General features: G+C 36.1%; 1 protein-coding gene across 13 annotated transcripts in view; it reads right to left on the reverse strand.

Moving 5' to 3' along the window:
- The window catches only part of ATOSA (atos homolog A), a 132,974-nt gene that overhangs the window by 73,371 nt on the left and 33,564 nt on the right, over positions 1 to 26,039 (reverse strand). For 2 of the 13 annotated variants that reach the window (XR_001445903.3, XM_015142276.3), the window contains exon 1: positions 864 to 1,060. The exons of 10 other annotated variants lie outside the window; for them this stretch is intronic. Coding sequence is in view for 2 of the 3 variants with exons in the window: in XM_015142276.3 (XP_014997762.3) it covers positions 864 to 900 (37 nt within the window). In the remaining variant the exon portion in view is untranslated. Of the gene's footprint in view, positions 1 to 863; positions 1,079 to 26,039 lie in introns of those variants that run through there. One more of the 13 variants, XM_001087724.4, reaches the window with a different exon arrangement.

Genomic DNA, 26,039 nt, shown 5'->3' on the forward strand with positions numbered 1-26,039 from the left:
AGACCAATTTTTCCAGATCCTGTATAAACAAATGGTAACCTACACTTTGTTCAATTATCACATATATTAGTGTAGTTTAATAAGACTTGACTATATTTGAAGTATTAACTAAGTCAGATATACAATTATCACATTTAGGAGGTCTACTTCAATTTTAAAATACTAGCTTAACCTTGTATGTTGTCTTCAAAATCCTTTATTTTTCAGTTTTCTATATGGATGTTTAATAGAACACTACGCTGACTTTGCGGTTGAATTATGACGCTTTACCTGAACTGCACAGAACTAGTCCATGGATTAAATAATTAAGAGATTGCACAATTTGAGGTAGGATTTTCAGAAACGCTTTACAAAAAGATTTTAGCACACCAATTACTTAAACTATGTCAAAAATCTCACTTAGTTAAATTCTGACAATCTTTGTCAAATTCAGAAACATGAATTCAATTAAAAATAGGCAGCTTATTTAAACTACGTTTGTCTTAACAGCTTTAATTTAAAAAACACCTCCTGCCCCCATATACAGTTAATGCTTCTGGCTAATGCACATTCTCTTCCTTGTATTCTCATTTCTATCACATTTTTTTCCCCATTAAAGTGAGCACATTGTATTTGGTTTCTTTTCTTCCTATTCATTGTTCAGTTCAGCATTTTAATAATCTTTTCAGTACTGCTGTTCAAAGAAAACAGGCTATATGAAGCTAAAGAAAATTCTCTAAGTTCAATGGTTTTCAAAGTGAGATAATTTTCCTAGACCTATTTGTTAAAAATCCATGCAAAACAAGCACCACAACCAACTGGTAAACAGCTACAGAAAATTGGAAGCTTAAAAATAAAGCCGTTAAAAACACTTCACTACACACCTTCTCTGTGAAGCCCTTTGTTTCCACTGAAAACCATACTGGAATCCTTGTATAAAAGAAGTTGCCTTCTGGCTATCAATAGCTATACTATCAGTAACTGAGGGATCCAGATGTCTGCAGCGGTTAAAACAAATGTTCAGCGTTGGGTGCTGATTCCGCTTCCCTCCGTGCAAGGTTTTTCACAAAGGCAGCAGAGTAAGAGCGCACATAGCAACAGCACTCACAGCTGATTGGACAGAGGGTGTGCTCAACCTCCCCTGCTCACTAGGTCCACTACAGCTTCCTGTCTACTTGGCAGCACTGTCATGTTTTCTTTGCTCGTCTTATGAACTCAGCTGTGTTTAGGCAACTTGAAAGGAAAGAACAGAAGACTGACGATGCAAAGTATTCTAGTGTAAACCCCTAAAATGTGTTTCTTTAGTTGCTTTTAAAACAGAGAAATTCATGAGACAAAAATTTATTTCAGTTAGTGAAATAAATGAAACTGAAGACAAAGAAGGGTTGTGGAGGGAATCAATTACTTCACATTTAAATTAAATCAGGTCTACCAAATGAAACCCTGTGAAAATGTGTAAATAAAAAACTTTACAATAATCAGAATAAAGCATTAACCTCCATATATCTAGAACTATAAAGTATTTTACAACAAACTTCACAAATTCCTAGAAAAGCACAACCTGTTACATATTTAAAATGGGATAGGTCCTGAAATGGTCTCTCCTCAAATGCATGCAGTACCTTTTAAGAGGGCTAAAGAAACAGGTTACCAGACTGACTAGAAAAAGATTCAGAAAGGAAAAATTATCAGTTACTTAATAATCTCTGACAATACAAGATTTAACTAGGTCTTTATAGTAAAATGTCTCTGGACACATAGAACAATGACATTTAGCTTAAATTCATTTACTTTTTGTTATCATAAAATTACCCAGAGATATAAAAGCATAGACTTTTTTTCAGGTTTCAAGTAGTGGGCTTCAGTTTACCAGTTCATACTGTCTCCACGAACTTTAACAGCAAAAACCCCTCCCCAGCTTACAAAGTTGTTTGGGAGAATCAATGAAAGTAGTAGGGGATGAACAGACGTGATGAATTATAAAAATTTCTCACTTTAGAAGTATTTCCCCTGAACGTCACGTCAACTAGGATGGTGGTTTTCAAACGTTTAAAGCAATGGAACTCTTTATTTGCATTCTTCCTATAAAATGCATTATCAGTAGTGGCTCTAGGACTTCTATACAGGAAAGGTTTGTGGGAGTAGGCTGAGGCAGCAGCAGAAGCATGCCGTTTACTACTCAGATCTTTGTTTATCTTGAGTGTCTCGGCATTAGGGAGTGGAGGCTGATGGAAATGTTGGAGTTACTAAAGTGCCCCATGAGCACTATGAGGCTATTTTTAAGTGAGAAGCCACAAATAGCACGCAATTTCATCTCAGACCCAGAATCCATAAGATTTCTACCCCTGAAGAAGCTTCTAGGATTCCTGGAGTTCCACAGTACAGAAGAAATACAACCTGGAAGAGGTTTATTGCTTTAAAGAAATCTCATTACTTTAAAGAATCTGATCACTCGCTCCACATTTAGCCAGAGGGAGAGCTGCTAAGCCTCCTAAGAAATAACAAGACGTGCCGGGCGCGGTGGCTCACGCCTGTAATCCCAGCACTTTGGGAGGCCGAGGCGGGCGGATCACAAGGTCAGAAGATCGAGACCATGGTGAAACCCCATCTCTAATAAAAATACAAAAAATTAGCCGGGCGCGGTTGTGGGCGCCTGTAGTCCCAGCTACTCGGGAGGCTGAGGCAGGAGAATGGCGTGAACCCGGGAGGCGGAGCTTGCAGTGAGCCGAGATCGCGCCACTGCACTCCAGCCTGGGCGACACAGGGAGACTCCGTCTCAAAAAAAAAAAAAAAAAAAAAAAAAAGAAATAACAAGACGTGTTTGGAAACACAATAAGCCTGAGGTAGGTGACTCAGAGAAAGAATGGCATGGTAGAGAGAGCAAGGATTTTGGAGGTAGGCCAACCTGTGTTCAAAACAGGAATCTGCCATTACTAACAGTGAGACCACATATAAGATTATTACACCATTATGAGCCTCAGTTTCCTCATCTGTACAACTCCTAATCCAAGACTAGTCACAGGACCACTGTACTTTTTCCTTAACACTTAGTTCATAGAATGTAGAAAGGCTGTTTACAAAATGACTGGTTTAATGAGTCTCCTCCATCACACTGTAAGTGCTTTAAAGGTAGGTACTATGTCTACTTGTTTACCTAGCACCATGCCTCATTTATATTTTATACAATATTTGATTTGATTTCACAATCATGGGAGGTGACTAGTACAAGTAGAACATCTTATTTGACCATCTTCATTGTTTAAATAAGGAAATTAAATATAAAATTTATAAGTCACAACTAGAAGTTAAAGGAAATCAAATTTAAAATTTTTTTGGATTAATAAATTTATATTTCAAAATCAACCTTTTTCTATCTCCTATAATATATAATCCCAGGGTTGTTTTGGAATATTTCCTTTCAGTTATAATCCTTCAACTTTAAAATTAAAGGCTAGTGATATCATATATCTATAATATAAATCTATTGATGTCATATAAAAAAAGAATTTACAGAAAAAACATTAAATGTATTTAGTCACAACATGTAATTATAAATGATAAAAGACACTCCAAATAGATGTGCCACCTTAAAAAACTTAAATCCAACTGAGACAGTATTTTATTTAGTGAAATGCTCCCCTCTCTGTTGCTAGTTTTCCAATAAATTTCAGAACAGCACTTCATACATTTTTGAAAAAAGTTTGCTTTTTCCCAATTTGCTCACCTTGGTACACAAAACTAAATAATGAGTATGCTGTAAAATGATGGCACATTATCTACTTTGTAAATCTCAAGACTACAAACTAAGAATCTGAATAACATGAATTTCTACACAAGTGTTAGTCCCAAATTCTCAATTCTCAATTCTCAACCATGACAAACCTCCTTCCCCGACTCCTCCAGAACCCACCTAGCATGATTGTTAAGTATGTTCTCTAAATGGACAGTTCAGGAAACATATCATGCTTCTGCAGGGAAACAAATAGGATAGTAGATCTTTTACAAAAGTTTTAAAAACAAAACTATATATTCCAAATACAAAATGGAAAAATTTCAAATAACTATTTCAGATCATCTATGCTTTCTGTTAACAGAAATAATTGAGATATACTGATAGTAAGATACTTTAAGAGCTAATCATGCTATCTTTGAGACTTTCTAAACAAAAAAAATTATTGCAGATAGAAAAAAGAGCCCTTCAAAGGTAATGATTAAATAGCTACTACACATATACACATAAAAATAATTACTAAATATATATTATATATATATTAAATAGCCACTACCTACTGGCCCATGGGCCAGGCATGATGCTAATCCCTTTACATACTCTTCTCAGATCCTCAGGTAGTTGTTATCCCCACAGATTAAAACTGGTACAAAATCCAACCTCATGATTGGAAAGACCCCTTAAAGCAGCAAGACATAATGGAGGAGGAAAGCCACAAATTCAAGCTCTTTCTACTTACAGGATGTGTTACCAAATTATTTAACCTGTCTGAATCGATTTCTTTGAAAAGTGGGAATAATAATTTCTCTAAGTGCTATAAACCACCTAGGTGAGTACTTGGGCTCTTAATCTGAAGTCTCCTCTTTCCCTTTGCAGATATCAGGTCTACATGACATAACCATATGTCTGCATACACACACACGCACACAACAACTAACAGCAATACATTAGCATACATTAGTTGTATACAGTATTAATAAAAATGGGAATGAGAAAACTCTTGACCAAAGAAAGATTTCTGTGATGTTGATTTTTTTTTTAAGTTTCTTAAATAATGTCACATCTAACAACACATGTAACAGCTGAATAACTAATTTGTAATGAAGACTAAGCAATAGTTAAAATTTAACATTAACAGTTTTGGAAAATAGAGAAATTTATGACATCATTAAATCAGTTTTTATTAAAAAACAAAATATGATGTTCAGGTCACTTCAGGGATAAATTAAACCATACATTATAGTGACTGCCATTTACATGAGATTCCCAGTAATCATACTTGCTGCAATGATTACCCACTGACTTGTATTCATTATAACAAAGTACAAATAAACCAAATGGCCAAACAGCAACCCAAATATACCATTTTAAGAGTTAAACACATTCTTAAAATTAAAATGCTAAAAAGTACCTAAGAGACTTAATTGAGGATCTCATCTTTCAAAAGATTTTGGGTTATGATGACCTAGATTAGTTCCAGGAGTAGTGCCTTGTTTACAAAATCTAAGATCTTGGAAAGAAGAAAATGTTCTAGCCTGTTTTTTGGCATCATTCATACTACATTGTTTAAAATGAGCTAGAACAGGGGTTATTTATAAGCTAAGCTACTAGACAAACACTTCATCTAATAATATCTTGTACACACATAAGTCAGATTTAATAAGAATCAAGATCACGTATTAAGAATTCACTTTTAATCTCCTATATACGTTGTAAATTAATATCACCATCATTACATAAAATGTGTGCAGAGGTGCATATGGGTTTTTCTTTATGCATACTTCTTTTAAAGATATATTATGGGATGTTAATCTCCTGCTATTACAAAGAATGCTATGTTTGATTCAATCTTAGATTGAAAACCAATCATACATTTGTATTATAATAATATAACATTTTATGACAAGTTTTTCCATGAAGATAATGGATCCCGTATTTACCTGTCCCTTTGACAACTGCAACTTTGTGAAATAATATTTTGTAGATGAAGAAACTGAATCATAGAAATTGAGGTAGGTACCTTGTAAGAATCACCTACTCTAGGTTTAATTCCAAGTGCTGTGGTTTTTTTCCACAATTACTATTACTGATACATGTCATTATGTCTGCTAACAGAGACAAACAGTCATACAAATGACTGATTCTGCAGTTTAAATTCTGGAGAATGTTAACAAAAATCTGGTTGAGTGAAAAAGCTGTATGTGTATTTAGTCAATCTTGTGTAGCTTAAGAAGACTCAATTATTAAGTCCCCAAAGCTTTAATACTGTTTGCTTTGCATTTAACATTTTTAAAAACTTGCTTATTTGAAACTATTTTACGTTGGTTTTCTTCCAAGTGATATGACTAAACTCTTTTGGCTACCTCAAACTCCAGCATGTCTAAAACTGAATTAGTTTTCCTCTGAACAAGAGTCACCATTATTGTCAGTGACATCCTCCCAATTCCCTAAGCTAACAAACTTTGGAGAGAACCTACTGATTGACTGCGTGTTTAGTAAGTGCCTGGCACAACCACTTCGCTCAGGTTATGTCATTCTAACAAAGTTATAAAATAGTGTAAAATACTATTACTATCCCAGTTTTAATCAATAAAATGGCAACTCAGAGTAAGTCAGCAACTTAAGCTTACACAGAGAAGATAACAAAATCAAATCTTGAACACTTTTAGTTCTAAGTGCTAAAACAATCTGTATAATTAATGTGCTATAAAATTAATATAAGGGGTTGAGACTATCATTTTCTTTTTAAATAAAGTAGAGAAAAGAAAAAAAAATCAGTCATCATTGCTCATAGCAAGATTGGTAAATAACTTGTTTTGGGGCAGGGGTTGATAGGGATGTTGTTATGGGGCAGCAATGTGAAATGTCTAATTGTGGATTGCAGTCAAAAAGAAATGCTAACGGCCGGGCGCGGTGGCTCAAGCCTGTAATCCCAGCACTTTGGGAGGCCGAGACGGGCGGATCACGAGGTCAGGAGATCGAGACCATCCTGGCTAACACGGTGAAACCCCGTCTCTACTAAAAATACAAGAAAATTAGCCGGGCGAGGTGGCGGGTGCCTGTAGTCCCAGCTACTCGGAAGGCTGAGGCAGGAGAATGGCGTGAACCCGGGGAGGCGGAGCTTGCAGTGAGCTGAGATCGCGCCACTGCACTCCAGCCTGGGGCACAGAGCAAGACTCCGTCCCAAAAAAAAAAAAAAAAAAAAAAAAAGCTAAGGCCATTGCTCCATCTGACATTGTCTCTCAATTACTACCATCCCTCCCACTGTCTCCAAATAGATACTGGTTTTCATCATATCATATTCAACAAACATAGACTTTGGAAGCACAACAGCTGAAATTAGGTAGAATTGTACTAAATAGAGTTGGAGAAAATAGTCACTAGAGACTTACAGCCAAAATTCACATACATCACAGGCTGTCACCACTCAATTCTACAGGCCCTCTTTTACTAGAGGTGACACTACTAAAGACACAGATGTTCAGAGATCCCTAAGGATTCACAACGTACAAATGCTATAACTACTGAATATAGCTTTCTGTGTAGAGGGAAACAATAGTTGTCTTTTCCCTTATATAAATGCTAGAGTCAACCTTTCTACGAGAGCTCTCCATTTTCAATGCAATTTCAGTTTATAAAGTACTTATTTGAATACCTCAATAGTTTTTACCATTTTAGACCAGGAAGATTTTAACTGCAGCACCTAAGAGAGGAAACAACAGTAAGACCTCATAAACTGAGCGCCTCAACTGAAGCTTGCACTTACTGGGAATAATTTTTCATTCTTCATTCACAAAAACAAAACAAACCATCAAACATACATGCCCCCCTCCCATTCAAACTCAAAATATTGGAGACCACCACAAATAGAAAGGGATAGTGGAGGTCAGGCATGGTGGCTCATGCTCATCATTCCAGACTTTAGGAGGCTGAGACAGGAGGACTGCTTGAGGATAGAGTTTAAGACCAGGCTGGGCAACAGTGAGACCTCGTTTCTAAAAAAAAAAAAAAAAAAAAAAAATTAAAAATCAGCTGGGCATGGTAGTGCACACTGTAGTCCCAGCTTCTCAGGGACTGAGGCAGGAGGATTGCTTGCGCCCAGGAATTGGAGGTTGCAGTGAGCCACAATCAAGCCACTGTACTCCAGCCTGGGCAACAGAGCAAGAACCTGTATCAATAAACAAAAAAAGAAAGGGAGAGTAGAGTGTACAATTTCTGTAAGTTTGTACATGCCATCTGATACTCTCTTATTCCTCTGGGCCAGCTCCTCTACCCCCAAGTCCCACCTCTTCTAAAACATCACAGGGTAACCTCAGCTTCTGATTCACCTGTTGCCCCAGGAAGAAAGGACTTTGTTTTTTGTTTTTGTTTTTGTTTTTTCAAACTACAAGCTTCTGAGGGCAGAGGCCATGTTAGTTCTTGCTCATCACAGTACTTCCAGCACATATGCCAGGCACATTGAAAGTGCTCGGTGAATACTTGTTTCAGTGAACAAGAGAGGGAGAATGGTCCAAATGTCTATGGTTTTACTATTTCTAACAGTTAAATTCTAAAATGTTGTCATATTTAACCAATAAGACTATATAATCACAACTATATTGCAGAAGGAAATATTCATAAGAATTCATATCACTTTCAAAAAGAACATTTTGTCAAAATATGGGTGTTTGGGAGAAATATTTTAGAAATAGATCATTTCTAAAACAAAATTCAAGTGTTTTGTACTAAATCAAAACAAGCATCCCATGTTGTCAATCCCTTGATTTCAAACAAGGGCCCATGTAAATTACAAAATATTAGATGCAATATCCTACAAAACACAGCTGGGGCAAATCAGCTATTTTAATCTATATTTAAGCTATCTAAGTACTGAATGATATACCAGTTAATGAAAGACAAGATTTGAGTGAACTAGCAGAACAGTAAAATGACTATTACGGTTATCATAAAATTCATTGTCCACTGAGGTGGGAGGTTTGCTTGAGGCCAGGAGTTCAAGACCATCCTGGCCAACATAGAAAGACCTTGTCTCTAAAAAGAAAAAAAAATGTATTAAAAAATTAAAGAGTAAAATTCATGATCCAAACAGTGGTAACACATTTAGAGTGAAAGGAGACCATTATGAAATAGGATTGGACACAGGGACAACAGGCATAAACCAGGACCATCCTATGTAGCATTTAACCCAGCCCATCAAAATAGTTTGAACTTAATGGTACAGTTAGAGATATAAAACGGTTAAATATGTTAAATTTTTTAAGCGTGAATTTTATATTTCATGAAACTCACTGATAAAAGCCCAAACATAAAATTATGGTATCTTAGAACTTACAAAGTTGTTAAGTAAGCAATAGGCACTTAATTTTTTATGAAGCATCTAATAAATACTAATTCTGTGTCAACTTGTCACAGGTGTGAGGAAAACAGCTGGGAAGAAGTCAGATGTCATCACTGCCCTTGAAGAACAATTATTCTAGTGAAGGAGACAGTATAAAATGAAGAAATGAGGGAAGCACAAACTATCGTATAGTAGCTGGCCTTCTTGCAGTTCCTAAAGCATGCCAGACTTTCTAAATTCAGGACCTTTGCACATATTCCTTTGGCCTGGGATGTTCTTCCCCCTTACACAACTGGTGCCTTCTCATCCTTTGCTCATTTTCTCAGGGGCCTTACCTAACCATTCTAACCAAAGAGGACTTCTCCTTGCTCTCACTTAGCCACTCTCTTAGCCTTTGTATATTTCTCTCAGCGCACTTGGAATGTGTTTATCTTACATATTGAAGAGATGCTAATTTATTAACAATGATAGGCAAATTTATTGAGTATTTATTCAGAATCAAATACTATTTTGTTTTGTTTTGGTTTTTTGAGACGGAGTTTTGCTTTTGTTGCCCAGGCTGGAGTGCAATGGCTCAATCTTGGTTCATTGCAACCTCCACATCCCAAGTTCAAGCAATTCTCCTGCCTCAGCCTCCCGAGTAGCTGGGATGACAAGCATGGGCCACCATGCCCAGCTAATTTTTTTGTATTTTTAGTAGAAATGGGGTTTCTCCTTGTTGGTAAGGCTGGTCTCGAACTCCTGACCTCAGGTGATCCGCCCGCCTCGGCCTCCCAAAGTGCTGGGATTACAGGTATGAGCCACTGTGCCCGGCCCAAATACTATTTTCTAAGCACCTTATATGGACTACCTCATTTCCTCATTACAATAGCCCTTTAAGTAGGTACTATCACTAGCCTCATTTTTTATACATTGAAACTAAAGAAAAAATATTGTCCTCTATATTTCTAAATAATTAGTTTGTACTATTTCCTGATTTTTAAATTTGACAATTATTTCTAATTTCTTATTTCTTTATATCCATCTCTTTCTTAGCTTCCTAGTTTCAAGGATGAAATGTCTTATTCACTTTGAGTCTACTTATTACCATTCGACTTACTTCTAAGAGTATGCATGTATTACTTTGAGAACAATGTCAAAATATAATCACCTAGTCTGTTCCTTTCCAGTTTCCTGATAAAAGCCAGATGATCATTATTTCATTTCTGGTGCCAGAACCTAGAGGCAACTGTGCTCTGCTAGCGGCTAGAAGTAATACCAAATACAGAAAATACTAAAACAACTAACAGGGAATTTGAGTTTTACTTTTTTAGTTGGATAGATTGCTTTTCTCCGGGTCGTATGTTTTCCCAACTGTAAAAATGAAAGAAACTCACACACTTTAAGGATCTTTCCAACTGTGGTTTCTAGTGACAGAGTGATTTTGTGAGTAATTTCAGAATAACAAAATTATTTTCACATCCTGAACTTTTAAAAGTGGATTTAATATGTACCACTATGTAACCTGAATTTTGTTGTTGTTGTTAGCAACTTAGAGTACCCTGGTAAATACCTAAATTCTGCAGCATAAGCTACTACAAAAGGTACAGGCCAGGGTTAGACTACAACCTCCTGAACCACAGAAGTGTGCCTGCAGAACCTGCATTCAATCAACACAATAACTACTCAGAGGCACAGGGATGTTCTTTACCTCAATTTCTGAAAAGTTAGTATGCCAACTTAATGACACACACGCTCAGAGAAACAATATTTAAGAAAGGAGTTATGCCATCAGAAACCTTACAAGCCAGGCCAAAAAAAAAAAAAGGAGTAATGAATGATCAAACCTTAGACCTAGAAGGAACCTCCAAAATGATCTAATCTAATCTCTTATCAGATGAGGCAACTGGTGGTCAAAGAGGTTGGTGATTATTCACACAGATAGTGGCAAACTAAGACTAGGAAACTGAGATTGCTTCTTAGTGCTCTGTCTACCACAAAATACTGAACAAACCTCACTCTTACGATCACCATTTTTTTTTTTTAAAGCTTTAGTGTGAAAGTGTTTATCTGGTTGGGGAGAGAAGAAGATACATCTCTACTCCTAACACAGCTAGGAAAGCTTATCAGTATCACGGGGACTTCCTTCATTCTCAGACCTTACATGAAGCTGAAGGGTATGAAAGCCTCTAATAGAATTCAAACTTCTGCCAGCAATTATCTGGAATGAGAAATGGAATCTCCAGTTTTACTCTGTATTTTTCTTCCATTTGTTATAACACACAGCTATTTTAAAATAAATAGTGCAGCTTACTACTCTGACAAAAAGAGTATTATAAAACAATAGATACAGTATTGTTAGTATTGTGTACCATGTTAACATTCCCAAGAATTTTTGTAAAATAAAACACAAATCCTTCATACATTATAAACAAAGAATGGTGGCAAAGGGAAAAATAAATGGAGAAGAAAAAGATTTAGCTAACAGTAGATGTGTGTTAGGTATTTTTTATAACAGCAGGCCATAATGTAATTTTGAGAGCTAAAAACTGATTTTAAGACTGTCTGATACTAGCAAATGAATGAGGCTCAAACTCCTTATAGCTTAACATTCAAAACTCTAATCTCTCCCTATTCCAAAGCAACCCTTCCCATTCACATTAGTCTGTCTGTCGTCCGTTAAACATCGGAACTCTATCTTCACACCTTAACTCATTCCCTCTGATCAGAATGTTCTTCCTTCCATTCCCTTCCCTGCCCCAATCTCTAAATTTTTATCTATCCAAATCATACCAGTTTTTTAAGGATCAACTCAGCTGCTGTCTCTGCTAAGACAGTCCCAGCCCTAAATTAACTTCTCCAGCTGGAATTAATCATTCCCTATGACCTTTGATAAACATTACTTTTATCATTCATTCAGTTCTCAAATGTCCTGCATTATACTTATCTTCTTTCTTGGATTACATTTTCTATAGGGCAGAGAACATAATACATATCTCAGAGGTCATACCACAGAATGGTTCATCAATAAATACTACTGAATGAAAAGAAAAAATTTAGCCCAATGATCATGTGCACAAAACCATCACTTTTTTCAGATTACCTAATTGTTGCAAGATAAACTAAAAATAAGAGTTGTACATATTGTTAAGATGACACATATTACATGAATTTAACTATTTAATCAAAACTTTTTTTTTTTTGAGACAAGGTTTCACTCTGTCGCCCAGGCTAGAGTGCAATGGCTTTATCATAGCTCACTACAGCCTTAAATCCTCAGCTCAAGTGATCCTCCCATCTCAGCATCCCAAGAGCTGGGACTATAGGCATGCACCAACAAGCCCAGCTAATTTTTATTTTTAAGTTTTTTTTGTAGAGATGGAGTCTCCCTATGTCATACAGGTTCATCTTGAACTCCCAGGCTCAAGCAATCCTCCCACCTCGGTAACCAAAACTTTCCTTAGTGAGATATCAAAGAAGTTGGGAAATATTATAGTTCAAATAGACACACGTAGCCACATAAAATGAATGCCACAAAAATTCAAATTCATTGCACAGCAAATTTGAATTCTATCCATCCAGAGCAGGCATACGTTTCTCTTTTTATCCAAGATTAGAGTAAGCTGAAACACTGTTGAATCAACAACAAAGGAAATCGATGCCAGAGTTTAACTTCACAGAAGGCCACTCTGCCTTGTGCTCCTTACTAAAGTAGGAAACCATGGATTGACAGCATCTGCAGTTGAGCACAACTGTCATGACAGCAAATTCTTGTATAATTACACAACACTAAAGACTTCAGACATTATCCCCCACAGATTTTCTAGATGTAAGTACTACTGTTAGTAAACTTTATTATAGTTACAGTTCTAGAATCCTAGTTGGAAAAAGTAGATTTAGGGGATACTGGCCCTGTATCCTCAGTGTGACAACTTGTTTTCATAGAAAGCTGGTGCCCACCTTGTGCCCAGGCACTGAGCTGGATGCTAACATGTACTATTTCTTTCAAACCTCGCAGAAACCTTGAGAAAAGAATTGCTATTCCCATTTTTACAGATTTCCGGGCAATTAAGACATAGAGAGTTTAACTTTCCTAAACTCACCCAGCTAGTAAGTAATGATGCTGATGATTGAACAGTGAGTTGTCCAGCTCCAAACCCATGTTCTTTCCACTGCCCTAACTGCCACACAACAATTCCCGAAAGTCAAATCAAGAATACCATCTAGAGTGTGGGCATGGTGGCTCATGCCTGTAATCTCAGCACTTGGGGAAGCTGAGGCAGGAGGACTGCTCAAGGACAGGAGTTCCAGACCTCGGCAACATAACAAGACCTGTCTCTACAAAAAATTTAAAAGTTACCTGGGCAGGGTGGTGTGCGCCTGTAGTTTTAGTTGCCTGGGAGGCTGAGGTGGAAGGATTACTTGAGCCCAGGAGTTCAAGGGTGTAGTGACCTATGATCATGCCACTGCACTGCAGCTCGGGCAACAGAGTGAAACCCTATCTCTGGGTGGGGGAGGGGGGTGCAGGGGAAGGAATACCAGCCAGAAATTGACCAAAAGAAAAATCTATTGGAACAGAAAACCAAATATTGCATGTTCTCACTTGTAAGTGGGAGTAAACACTGAGTATACATGGACATAAAAGTGGGAACAATAGACACTGGGGACTACAAGGGGAACGGAGGGAGGCAGGTGCAGACTGAAAAACTACCTGTGGGTACTATGCTCACCACCTGGGTGATGGGATCATCTGTATCCCAAAACCCAAGCATCACAAAATACACTCATGTAATGAATCTGCACGTGTACCCCCTGAATCTAAAATAAAAGTTGAAATTACGGGGGTGAGGGGAGACTGAAGATTTCAGTTAGAATTTAGGTTGGGCATATAATGTTGGAGAATGAAAAGATGTCTACTATTTGTACGTGGAGGAAAACAAGATACAAATCAGATAGTAATTAGCCATTTTCTTTCAAGAATATCTATAATGTGAAATCAAATTTAGAATCGTTTGTGTGAGTTTTGCTCATACACTAAAGCTAACAAGAGTGTCAGGTAGGGGAAAAACTATTTTTATTCTCATATACTGTTGGTGACCAAAAATTGGCACTTTTTTACCATAATCAAAAAGTGTGATTTTATAATAATCAAAAAATGTTTGTATATACTGTGATCAAGTAATTCTACTTTTAGAACTTTGTCTGGAAAAAATAAGGAAATACACCAGGATTTAAACTATAGGAATGTTTGTTACAGTGCTGTTTGTATTCGCCAAAACTTGGAGCTTAAGTATCCAACAAAAAGATTGTACACATGAAAATGGTTAGGATGATAAATTTTATGTTATCTACATTTTACCACAGTTAAAAATTAAAACATTAAGAAGTATAAATTGGCCAAATAACACAGGCATGCAAAAGTTAGCTATATAACCATTAAAGATACCATAATGGAAGAATAATGACATGAAAATACACAAATTATATTAGGTAAAAAATAGTTTGCTAAATAGTATATATGGTTTAATTAAAAAATATATTATTAATATGTACATACATTTATAGACCAGAAGGATACACACACTCACACCCCCAAAACGTGAACTGTCTAATCACAGAATAGGAGCATTACTATTATTTTGTCCCTTTCTTTTAGCTTATCTATATTTTGTACTTCTTTGACAGACTCATATTACTAGTGTAATTTTTAAGAGGATAGAAGATTGAAGGATGTTAATGTCTTAGTTTAGGGAAGCAATACATCTGAGGTCATGATTCCTCAAACCACAAACACTACATTAGCAAGGGACATTGCCAAAGGAGTCAAGAATTTTTCTAGTTGCCCCCCAGACTCACACACAGTACCCTGATGACTTATTCATCTGTATGTTTCCAGAACCTCGCACAATAGCTGATATGTAAACATAAATGCTTAGAGAATGAACAGCTGCTTATATTTACATAGCACTCTATCTTGTATATAGGGAGTTCATGTATATCATCTCATTTAATCCCCCAATAACCTTGTGAAGTGGGCATAAACATTCCCATTTAGAAGCAAAAAACTGACAGTGGAGAATTAGATCTTAGGGTTACTAAACTAACACATCTCAGAAAAGAGAATGCATAAAGTTGTCAAGTAATAAGTTTTATGCTACACCACAAAGATATTAAAATGCATGCAAGTGTTCATTCAACAGTAAACACTTATTGAAGAGCATCTAAATGCCAGGTACCTGTCTGTGTATGGGGAAATGCAGCAGTGAACAAATGCCACCAAATCCCTTCCCTGCCCTCATGAAGCTTATATTCCTGTTGGGGAGAGGGGAAAAGAAACAGAATATCAGGTTAAACAATGTTAAGAACTATGAGGAAGAGTAATGAAGAGTAAAGGGAGAATAAATTAGTTTTACTCTTCGAAGGATGGTCTGAGAAGGCTTCCTTGATGGCAGAAAGTCAAGTTAAAAAAAAAAAAAGGAGCCATGAGACTTATATTCTGAGAAGACATCAAATATAAAGGCCTCAAGGTGTCAAATGTGCTTGTAGTAACTAAAGAATAACGAGACCAATATGGCTAGACTGCAGGGAACCTTGGAAATCACTAGGAAATGAGGTCAGTCAGCCTGAGACTTTAGGTTTAAAAATATAATTCTTTAATGTGTTATCGATGAATAAAATCTGGAATTTCAATAACATTCACTTTTCTCTTTAATCCATTTTGTCCAAATAATATTTAAAAGCTAGAGGAAAAATCTACTAAAATATTACTTAGCTGTTCTATTTACATGATCTAATTTTTTATCATATTCTTATGGTGTACTCCAAAACTTTTGTAAATGTTGTCTAACATCAGGGTCTAACTCAATTTCTGTAAAAGGAAGCAATGCACAACTTTAAAAGGCAATATGACTAAAGATGTTATTGGAACAACAAGGAAAACATGAGTATAGACTGTACATTAGATATTAATACTATGAGGCCAGGAGCGGTGGCTCAAGCCTGTAATCCCAGTACTTTGGGAGGCCGAGGCGGGTGGATCACGAAGTCAGGAGATCGAGACCATCCTGGCTAACATGGTGAAACCCCGTCTCTACTAAAAATACAAAAAACTAGCCGGGCGTGGTGGCGGGCGCCTGTAGTCCCAGCTACTCGGAGGCTGAGGCAGGAGAATGGCGTAAACCCGGGAGGCGGAGCTTGCAGTGAGCCGAGATCGCGCCACTGCACTCCAGCCTGGGTGACACAGCGAGACTCCGTCTCAAAAAAAAAAAACAAAAAAAAAGATACTAATACTATGAAAAGTATTAGATTTCTTGAATGTAGTAACTGTATTGCAGATATACAGAAGAATACTTTTATTTTTAGAAGACACATGCAGTGGTGTGGTGGTAAATGTTTAACAACCGGCTCAGAAAGGAAAAAAGGCCTTGGTTTGTAGTACTGCCAATTTCCATGGTATAAATACCGTTACCATGGCTGATTTCAAGTAACCAACTAGGTGTAGAGTTGAAATGAAATGTACACAATCAGCTTTTGCAAGCCAGTACCTGCCAGCTCTAGCATACTGCTGGATACATGTAGTATGTGGGGCTGAAGTGTCAAGATGTCTGCAACTTACACAAGTGGCCAACAGGTATATGAAGATATGTTCAACATTACTAATAACCAGAGAAATGCAAATCAAAACCACAATGAGATACAACCTTACTCAGGTTAGAACGGCTGGAGACAAAAGAAAACAAATGTTGGCAAGGATGTGGAGAAAAGGGGAACAGTTACACATGGCTGAGACTGTAAGTTATTACAGCCATTACGGAAAACAGGACAGAGGTTCCTCAACATATCAGAGATAGAACTACCATATCATCCAGCAATTCCACTACTGGGCATGTATATCCAAAGGAAATGAAATCAGCATGTTGAAGAGATATCTGTACTCCCATGTTTATTGCAGTACTATTCACAATAGCCAAGATATGGAATCAATCTCTGTCCATAAAGAAAATGTGGTACACACACACGTGCATACACATAATGGAATACTGTAGAGCCACAAAAGGAATAAAATACTGTCATTTGCAACAACATAAATGAACCTGGAGGACATCGTGTTCAGTGAAATCAGCCAGACACAGAAAGACAAATACTGCAAGATCTCACTTTTGTGGAATCTTAAAAAAAGCTGTTATCATAGAAGCAGCGAGTAGAACAGTGGTTTCCAGAAACCAGGGAAGGCAAAGGAGAGAATAGACAGAGGTTGATCAACAGATACAAAGTTACAATTAGATAGGAGGAATAAATTCTGGTGTTCTACTGCATAGTAGGATGACTGAGGATAACCCTAAACTATTGTATATTACAAAATAGCTAGAAGAGGCTTTTGAATTATCCCACCACAAGGAAATGATAAATGCATGAGGTGAGAGATATGCTGAATACCCTGATTTAATTATTACACAATACATATATGTATTGGAACATCATATTGGACCTCATAAATATATACAATTGCAATGTGTCAACTGAAAAAAGTAGCAGTTTGAAATAATAAACAAAAAGGCTTTGCATTAAAAATAGAAAAAATAGACAACAAAACTCCATGTCTATCCATCCCACCCACCTATCCCACCTACTTATATGGAGATACAACAAAAGTTGTAAAATGTTAACAATTAATCTATGAAAAGGTAAATGGATGTTAATCGTAGTATTTCAACTCCTCAGTGGGTTTGAAATTTTTAATTATAATAATGGTACAGCAAGCAAAGTATGGTAACTTAGAGAAATCCTATGGTCAGTTCTTTTATAAAATGAATAATAATTTTTTGTATATCAGCATCCTTCTGTCAAACATACCAAATATGATACAGACCTTTAAAGTTATTTTAAGACCAAAACAAACAAAAAGAAGTTTGTCAATATCAAGGGCTAAAATTGTGCATTCTCTTACTGTTAAAAATTTAAGTAGAAATGGCCAACTAGATAATGATCTCTCTCACAAACCATGATCTCTCTTCACAAAAGAAAATTGCTAATGTGATGGAAAATGTAAATGCATTTTCTAGATGTTAGGATAAAGTTTTATAAATAGCCTAATTTCAGATACTGATGCTAAATTAATTCCATTCAGGAATATACATTTGGTAGAGTGGGAAACCAAAATATGAAAACTTTAAATATTAATTTGTTTATTCCCAAATACAGATTGGTCATGTTCCCAAAAGGGATATGTTTAAGTTTGACCATTATTTAGGCTTAAATATTACTGACAAGCAACATAAGTTATGATTAGATTCCCAGAAGAGACTACCAAAGGTTTCTTAACCTATAATGGCCATCTTGCAGCATCATGGAACAAATCTAAATTCTGGGTCACAGAAGCAGAAGGCCCATGCTCCAAGCACTGTATCAATCCTAGGTAATACTCTGAAATAAAGAAAAAAGCAATTTTGGGCAACATCTCACCGCTCTGTATTTTCCATCAGCCTCTTTCTAGTTCCCACCTCTGCCTCACTCTCCGCCCTGATGCTGCTCTAAACTGTTCATTATGGTCTACTATCACCCAGAAACAGTGGGTTGTGTTCCGAATTACCTACTTTCCCTCTCCCATTGCATCTGCATTAAAGATTGCGTAGTTCAATGCTGGTTTTGATTTTTTTCTATGTGGTTGTATATTTCAGAAGACAAAGTTGAAAGTGACATAATAAGTGTCCATTGATCTTTTATGCTTGTTACAACTAGTTTTCAAAACGGAGTTCTGAAACACTCATTTCCTCAGTGCAGCTGTTCCAAGTTGTGTATTCTTGTTAGCAGAGGAAACCACTTAGCAATCCCTACCCAGTGCTAGGCATATGTTAAGTGCCAAACCATATGTTCTCAGTTTACCTTTCCCACAAGGCTTAAGGTTGATGGTATTAGAGCAAAAAGACAAAACCGTTGTTCAGAAAGGCTGTGTAATTTTTTTCAAGGTCATTTGGCTGGTAAGTGCCGAAGTTAGAATTTCAATCTAAATCCGATCCTAAAAGCTTAGTGTCTTAACTTTTCTTGCATTATAGTACGCTGCTAAAAGGAAACCATTTAAACTAAAATATGACCATCATTTCAACCATCCTTGAAAAATGTATAACTAAGTATACATTTATTAATCCAAGTGAATCTCTAGTTTGGTATAATTTCTGTCAGGATAGCAAGAGGAAACTAAAAGTTATAAAATCCTCATACTGTGTGAATAGCACCAACTAAGATGCAGCTGGCTGTGTTTGGGAAGACCTGGCCCTTTGCTCATCTATACAAATAATCCTGCCCACAGAGTAAATCAGTCCACATTTATATAGCATTTCACAGCTTACTATGTTCTTTGACACATTATCTTAGTTGAAGCTCTCAAGCAACACCCTTGGCCAGCTACATCTTCCAGATAAGAAAACAGGTTTGGGACTTAGTCCAAGAATGGGTCCCAAATCTAAACTATAAATCCTTTGAGTTTTTTTCCTATTACTCTATCCGACTTGTACTTTCCTATACTCATAAACCTGAGGTTTACCAATTTGAACATACAGACATTCTCCCTCTCTCTCAGAAACAGCAACAGGAGCAAATTCAGCACAGGGGGTGGACGTCAGAGAGCTTCTAGCAAATGTTTGTGCATGAATCATCTGTTAGTCAGATGTATATAAACTGGAAACCATTGTCACCAAACGGCTTTTGCCTACTTTGAAGATATTTTATAGTGTTTTAATTCCATAAGATATGATTAATTAAGAAATATAATCTTTATTTTATTTTATTATTTTTTTTGAGACTGAGTCTTGCTCTGTCGCCCAGGCTGGAGTGCAGGGGGGGGTGATCTCGGCTCACAGCAAGCTCCGCCTCCCAGGTTCACTCCATTCACCTGCCTCAGCCTCCTGAGTAGCTGAGACTATAGGTGCCCGCCACCACGCCTGGCTAATTTTTTTTTTTATTTTTAGTAGAGATGGGGTTTCACCATCTTAGCCAGGATAATCTCGATCTCCTGACCTCATGATCCACCCGCCTCAGCCTCCCAAAGTGCTGGGATTACAGGCGTGAGCCACCGCGCCTAGCGAAATATAACCTTTATTTAAGTAAGTTATGGACAGTATCCTTCAATGTATTTCCAAAAAATTGTGTATAAAATTGTGATAAGAACCTAACAGTCATTAACTCAAACCAATCCCTAAATTGGCAGAATTTCAGCTGGTATCAGTAAAACAGTCAAAGATTGCTACCCAGCTGCTCCTATTCCTACCTGCTCCACAGACACTGAGACATACAAGTCTTCTTTCATTTAACAAATATGTATTAAACACCTATGCACCTACCATGTACAAGACTGCTTACTAAATGATGGGAATACAGGTGTGAATAAGAGACAAGGTTTCTGGACTCACAAAACTTAAAATCTAGCTGTAGAGACAGACAATAAACAAAAGAAATTACAAAATGTTGTCAATGCTATGAAGGAAATACAGGCTGCTCAGACACAGAATAACAAGGGATATCTCATTTAATAAATTACAGCAATTAACATTCACTGAGCACTTTAGATAGGGTAGTGACAGAAAACCTCTCTGAAAAAATGACAGTTAAGTTCTATAACAAAAGAATGACATGGAGCCGCCAATGTGATGACTGGGGAGAAAGGCTTTCTAGGCAGCAGGAATTGCGCATACAAGATCCTGAGTGGTAATTAAAAACCTAAAAGGCAGTTAGTGGGGCTGGATATGGTAAACAAGGGGAAGAGATGAGTATCTTTTACATGGAAAGGGAAATATGAGAAATCTCAACTCAAATCATTACTAGGAATTGTGGTATTACACACGGGCTCTTAGTCTAATATTTTTGATTATCTACTGGCATTTTTTACCTATTCCATCCTGTTTTACTTAAGTAAGAGTCTGGGCCAGGTGCAATGCCTCACACCTGTAATCCCAGCACTTTGAGAGGCCAAGGCACGAGGATTGCTTGAGCCCATGAGAGTGACAACAGCCTGGGCAACATAGTGAGACCCCATCTCTCAAAATAAATAAATAAATAAATAAATAAATAAATAAATAATAAGACAATTAGCCAGGCATAGTGGTGTGCACCTGTAGTCCCAGCTACTCTGGAGGTTTAAGCAGGATGATCTCCTGATCCCAGGAGTTGGAGGCTACAGTGAATTATGATTGCACCACTGTACTCCAGTCTGAGTGACAGAGTAAGACCCTGCCTCATGAAAAAGAAAAAGTCTTACGTGAAGAGCTATTCTGATTTTTCACCTATTTGAGCCAAGACAGAATTAACTATTAACAAATTGACTTTGGTTTACCTACTAAGAAGTACTGTTTCCAAGTACTACAATTTTGCCTTTTCATTATCGAAAAAAAAATCAGTATTATTAGTCTGAGTTTAATATTTCCAGTTTTTAAAATCCCCAGCCTCAAAAAGGGTGAAAACATTTTCATAATTAGATCCAAAGGTGAGAAAGGCAAAAGAATAAATATAAATATTCTTTAACAACTAATTTTTTTCTACATTTGTTCACAACGCAGAATGCTCAGACCCCATGGGTTTCTTCAGTTCTTGAAGAGAAAATTAATTTTTAAGTCACTCTCCTTATATACACATTTGCCTCTCAGTTCTGCCTTCCAATTATCTTTTTTTCTCATTCTTCAAAGAAATGACAGAGTTTAGTCCACTGAATCATTTCCTTCTTACTGGATGACAGGCAAAAACACAGATGGGGTATTTCTATGTCAACCCCTTTAGTATCTGAATCTCAGAAGTTGTATCAAGCCAGTGATTATTTGACAGCTACTGATGTCAAGACTCATCAACATAAATGGATGAAAGACCAACAGTAGCCAGCTTTTAACTTGAGATCACAGTGAATATACAAAACATGCAGCTGAATTAGCCCCCTTCTTTTGTCTTCCTCAGCTTTCACTAACTGACTGGCTTCTTCTTTAGAAAATGTCCAAAAATAATAGTTTATATTTGAATGCTAAGTGTCAGCCACTGTTTTAAGCACATCACATACATTAATTTAATCCTCAAAATAACCATGAGCTGAGGTACTATTACTTTCCCTATTGTAAAGATAAAAGCTGAGGCAGAGAGGATACACAGCTTTCCAAGATCACAATACTTACCAAATGCCTGTTTTGAGTTTTCCTCAAGTATTTTTAAACCACTTTGGTCCCAAAATCTTATGGTATTTTAACATTAGTTACTGCTACCAGTCAGGGAGCTTAAGAGCATATGCTCAAGTTCACTTCACATTTGAGCATGCCCTTTTATTAGCTGTGTAACCTTGGGTAAGTTAACAAACTTCTCTCTGTGACTCAGTTTCATTTATCCATAAAACAGAGATGACAACAGCATCTATTTCCTTGAGTATCTGTGAGGATTAAATGAGTTATATATGTGAAGTACTTAAGACAGTGCCTGGCACATAGTATGAACAAGTATTAGCTATTGTTATTCATACTATCACCACCACCTCTACCTGGGAATTTAGCAAAAGGCTGCTTTATTTAATCTAGTCAATATTTCTTCTCCAACATCTGCCATTTCTTTTGTTTGACTTACATCAACTAACAATGAACTATTCTTAGCAAGCAATGCACCTAATTGCTTTGCTACATTTTTCTAGTCCTTAACACTTCTTTCCTCCTATTTCACCTGCCTAGGAGTGAATTGTTTGAGGTTAACAGGGTTGCATTATGCTATAGTTAAGTTCATAAACCACTGGAATTCTAAGGCTAATGTCTAAATTTGTAATATAGCCAATATGGAGGAAAAAACTAAGCACTTCTCTGTTTTAACCTCAAAAACAAAAACCCCAAAATAGTGTGGTGTTTTGTTTGTGGAACACATTTTGTACTAATAGTTTTAACTTAAAGATCAATAGCCTACAATGTTTTTGAATATGAATCGTAACAGTAGATTTAAATTACTAATTTATTGATGATTTATTTTATAGGTCTTAATCTTTCATAGCAGTTTTGATAAGCTCAGATATCAAAAATACAAAATTAGAAATACATTTACAACATAACCTAATATGTTTTTAATTACTTCTACACTAAGACCACATTTATTTTTAAATAGAGATAGGGTCTTGTTATGTTGCCCAGGGTGGTCTTGAACTCAAGGTGGTCTCGGTCTCAAGCTCAAGCTATCAACCCGCCTCAGCCTCCCAAAGTGCTGGGATTACAGGCATGAGTCACCGCAACAGGCCATGGACCACACTTTAGACTTCTCTTGAAACACCAGGTATTCAATATACACACAGATCTAGAACCAGGTCCAAACTTGTACATCCCTGAGTCAAAGGTGGAATAACATTAAATTTTCCAGCTGCCCAGCTCTAGTCAGCTGTTAACATCACTTAAAAATCTAATTATTTCAGAAAGCTTAGTCCACCCATGTCATCCTTGACATATAGAAGTCATAACTGTAATAGCAAATGACAATATAAAGAAACACATTATACATATACTGCAAGTATCCTTCTGTAGCTTTTATATTTTCTCAGATAACTATATATTGAAAAATTATTAATCTGCTCGAGCCTTAGCAGGTTGAACACTATGAATGCAAAACAAAACAAAATAGCGTTAGGTTATTAAACATTTCATTATTTCTTCTGTTGAGTGTATCTTATAACTGACCAATATATAAGCATCTATAGTGTTTATTTAGCATAATAAATGCTATTATTTATTTAATATCTGCTATGTGCCAAGCACTGTCATATTTCATTCTAACTGTGAGAAGTTGGAATTATTCCCATTTTACAGATAAGGAAACTGAGACCCTTAGAGGTTATGTGATGAAGATTAGAGAGCAAGCAAATAATGGAACAAGTATAAAAACACAAAAGCTTGTGCTAATGACAACATCTAAGACTCATCTTTGGCAGTGTTACCCAAGTAATGTTATATTATTGTTTAAAATTAAATTTTTTACCTTTACAGTGAAATACTATCGACTATTGTGAAATGTAGCTATCATGCTATACCATAACATCTTATTTGAAAATATAGTAGAAACTCCTGATCTTCAGATAATTTTTTCTATTGGCTATCAGTTTGTTTTTATGGAGGGTACAGAGAGCAGAACTGACCAATGCTCCCCATACCTTCCATAAAAACAGACAGTCAATAGAAAAAGAATTAAGCTTTTTTTCCTGACCCCCACCTTAGACTTTTACTGTTAGCCAACCATCACACCCAATCATGTAGGATAAGAGGCTATTATATTTATTTAGAAACTTTAACTCTTTGACGTACAGCTGTGTCCCACGAAACTAGTATCTGAGTCTCTACATTAAAATTCACACTTTACTCACATTCTGAATGAGTAGCTGAGAAGTTCTCCTATTTATGTTCATCTTATAGAAAACTTAGTGTTAAGTATAGTTATCTAATTCTCTAGCTTAGAGACTAAAAGCAGGAAAATTAAAAGGTGGCAAGGATAAATATATTAACAAAAACTATTGACATCCAGGGAACATAAAAATCAGCATAAAAAAGACAGGCTGAGATAGTTTAAACTAGAGACAAAAAAAAAAACTCAAACCAGAAGCATGAACATTTTAAAAATGTCTCCATATATCATGATTACAACTGAAAATATTTTGACGTTTAAAAAGTTTCAATTATCCAGAAAAGTAATTTATATAGGATAGTTCTTTAGATACCAATGTAGTTTAAAAAAAAAAAATGAAGTGTAACTGTTTTCTTGTTAAGAGGTGTCCATAACTGTGCCTTTCAAATTGCAGGTCATCATGACCCATTAATTGGTGAAGAAATCAATTCAATGGGTGGTGACAGCAATTTTTCAAAACGTAAAACAGAATAGAAAATACAACACTACATTGCGCACAGTAAGGGTAAGTACATTTGTGAAAAGCTTATTTCAGTATTTCTGTACTAGTTTGCTAAGTAAAAGATTACTTACACAGGTCTTAGTAAAAGACAAAAAAAGCCATGGGTCTAAAGGTTTATGTTATTATTATGGAATATAATCACAATACTAAACTCACAATCCCATCATCTTTACCTGAGAATGCTAAAGAAAGCTACAATTTTTAAGGTGAAAACTTCTTTGGAAATCTTGATGAATAAATTTGTTTGCCCTAAAAATCTGTATCAGTACACAACTAAACATTTTATTGTGTTTAACACTCATTTTGGCTGCAAATACTATTTTAAAAACTGCTTATGACTGTAAAGCAACTTTTCAAAACAATTCAAAATAAATAGTGACTTTGATTTTATTTGCTTGTTTATTCTGAGATTCAATTACTAACCTTGGTGCCATTTTTCCAAAGTCATTGATGTAATCTAAAAATCTAAACTTGGTATATTCTACACAAGGAACCTGCTCATGAGCAATACACTTCCTAATACTTGATACACACATAGCTGCTGCCTAATTGTATATCATAGCCAACACCTAAAACTAATTTAACTCACTGAATTAAGTACGGTTTTCTCCAATTCCTTCTGGTGCATTTCAATAGACCTATTTTACCCAGAGAATTTGTCTAATTACTTTGAAAAAAATATATGGAAAAATAACCAGTTTAATATATATGAATTTTAAAATAAGCATCTAATTCGTTGGATAAATTAATATTTGCAATCCTAAAGACTTGGATTTGGAAGGAAATCTGTCATCTAGTCCAGCCCCCTACCAAATAAAATAATCCCCACTTCACAGTGTTCCTTGGAATCAAACTCATATCTGACGGAAAAGCTCTCACTACTAACCATTATTATATTAACATTTTCTAAAATTGGTTCTTGCCATTAATCAGAAGACTGATTAAACAATTACCTTGAAATCCTTGAAAAACAGTGTATATAATATTCTTACAAATCCTGAAAATACAGGTTTAAAAAGGAAGTGACATTTACTTATCACTAGGGATTTCAGTGGCCCAAACTGTCCATATGCTGGTATACTGAATACTGGAGTACTCTGCAAACTTTTGGAGTTTGCTTA

This window comes from Macaca mulatta, chromosome 7, assembly GCF_049350105.2.
Source record: "Macaca mulatta isolate MMU2019108-1 chromosome 7, T2T-MMU8v2.0, whole genome shotgun sequence".
Lineage (NCBI taxonomy): Eukaryota > Metazoa > Chordata > Mammalia > Primates > Cercopithecidae > Macaca > Macaca mulatta.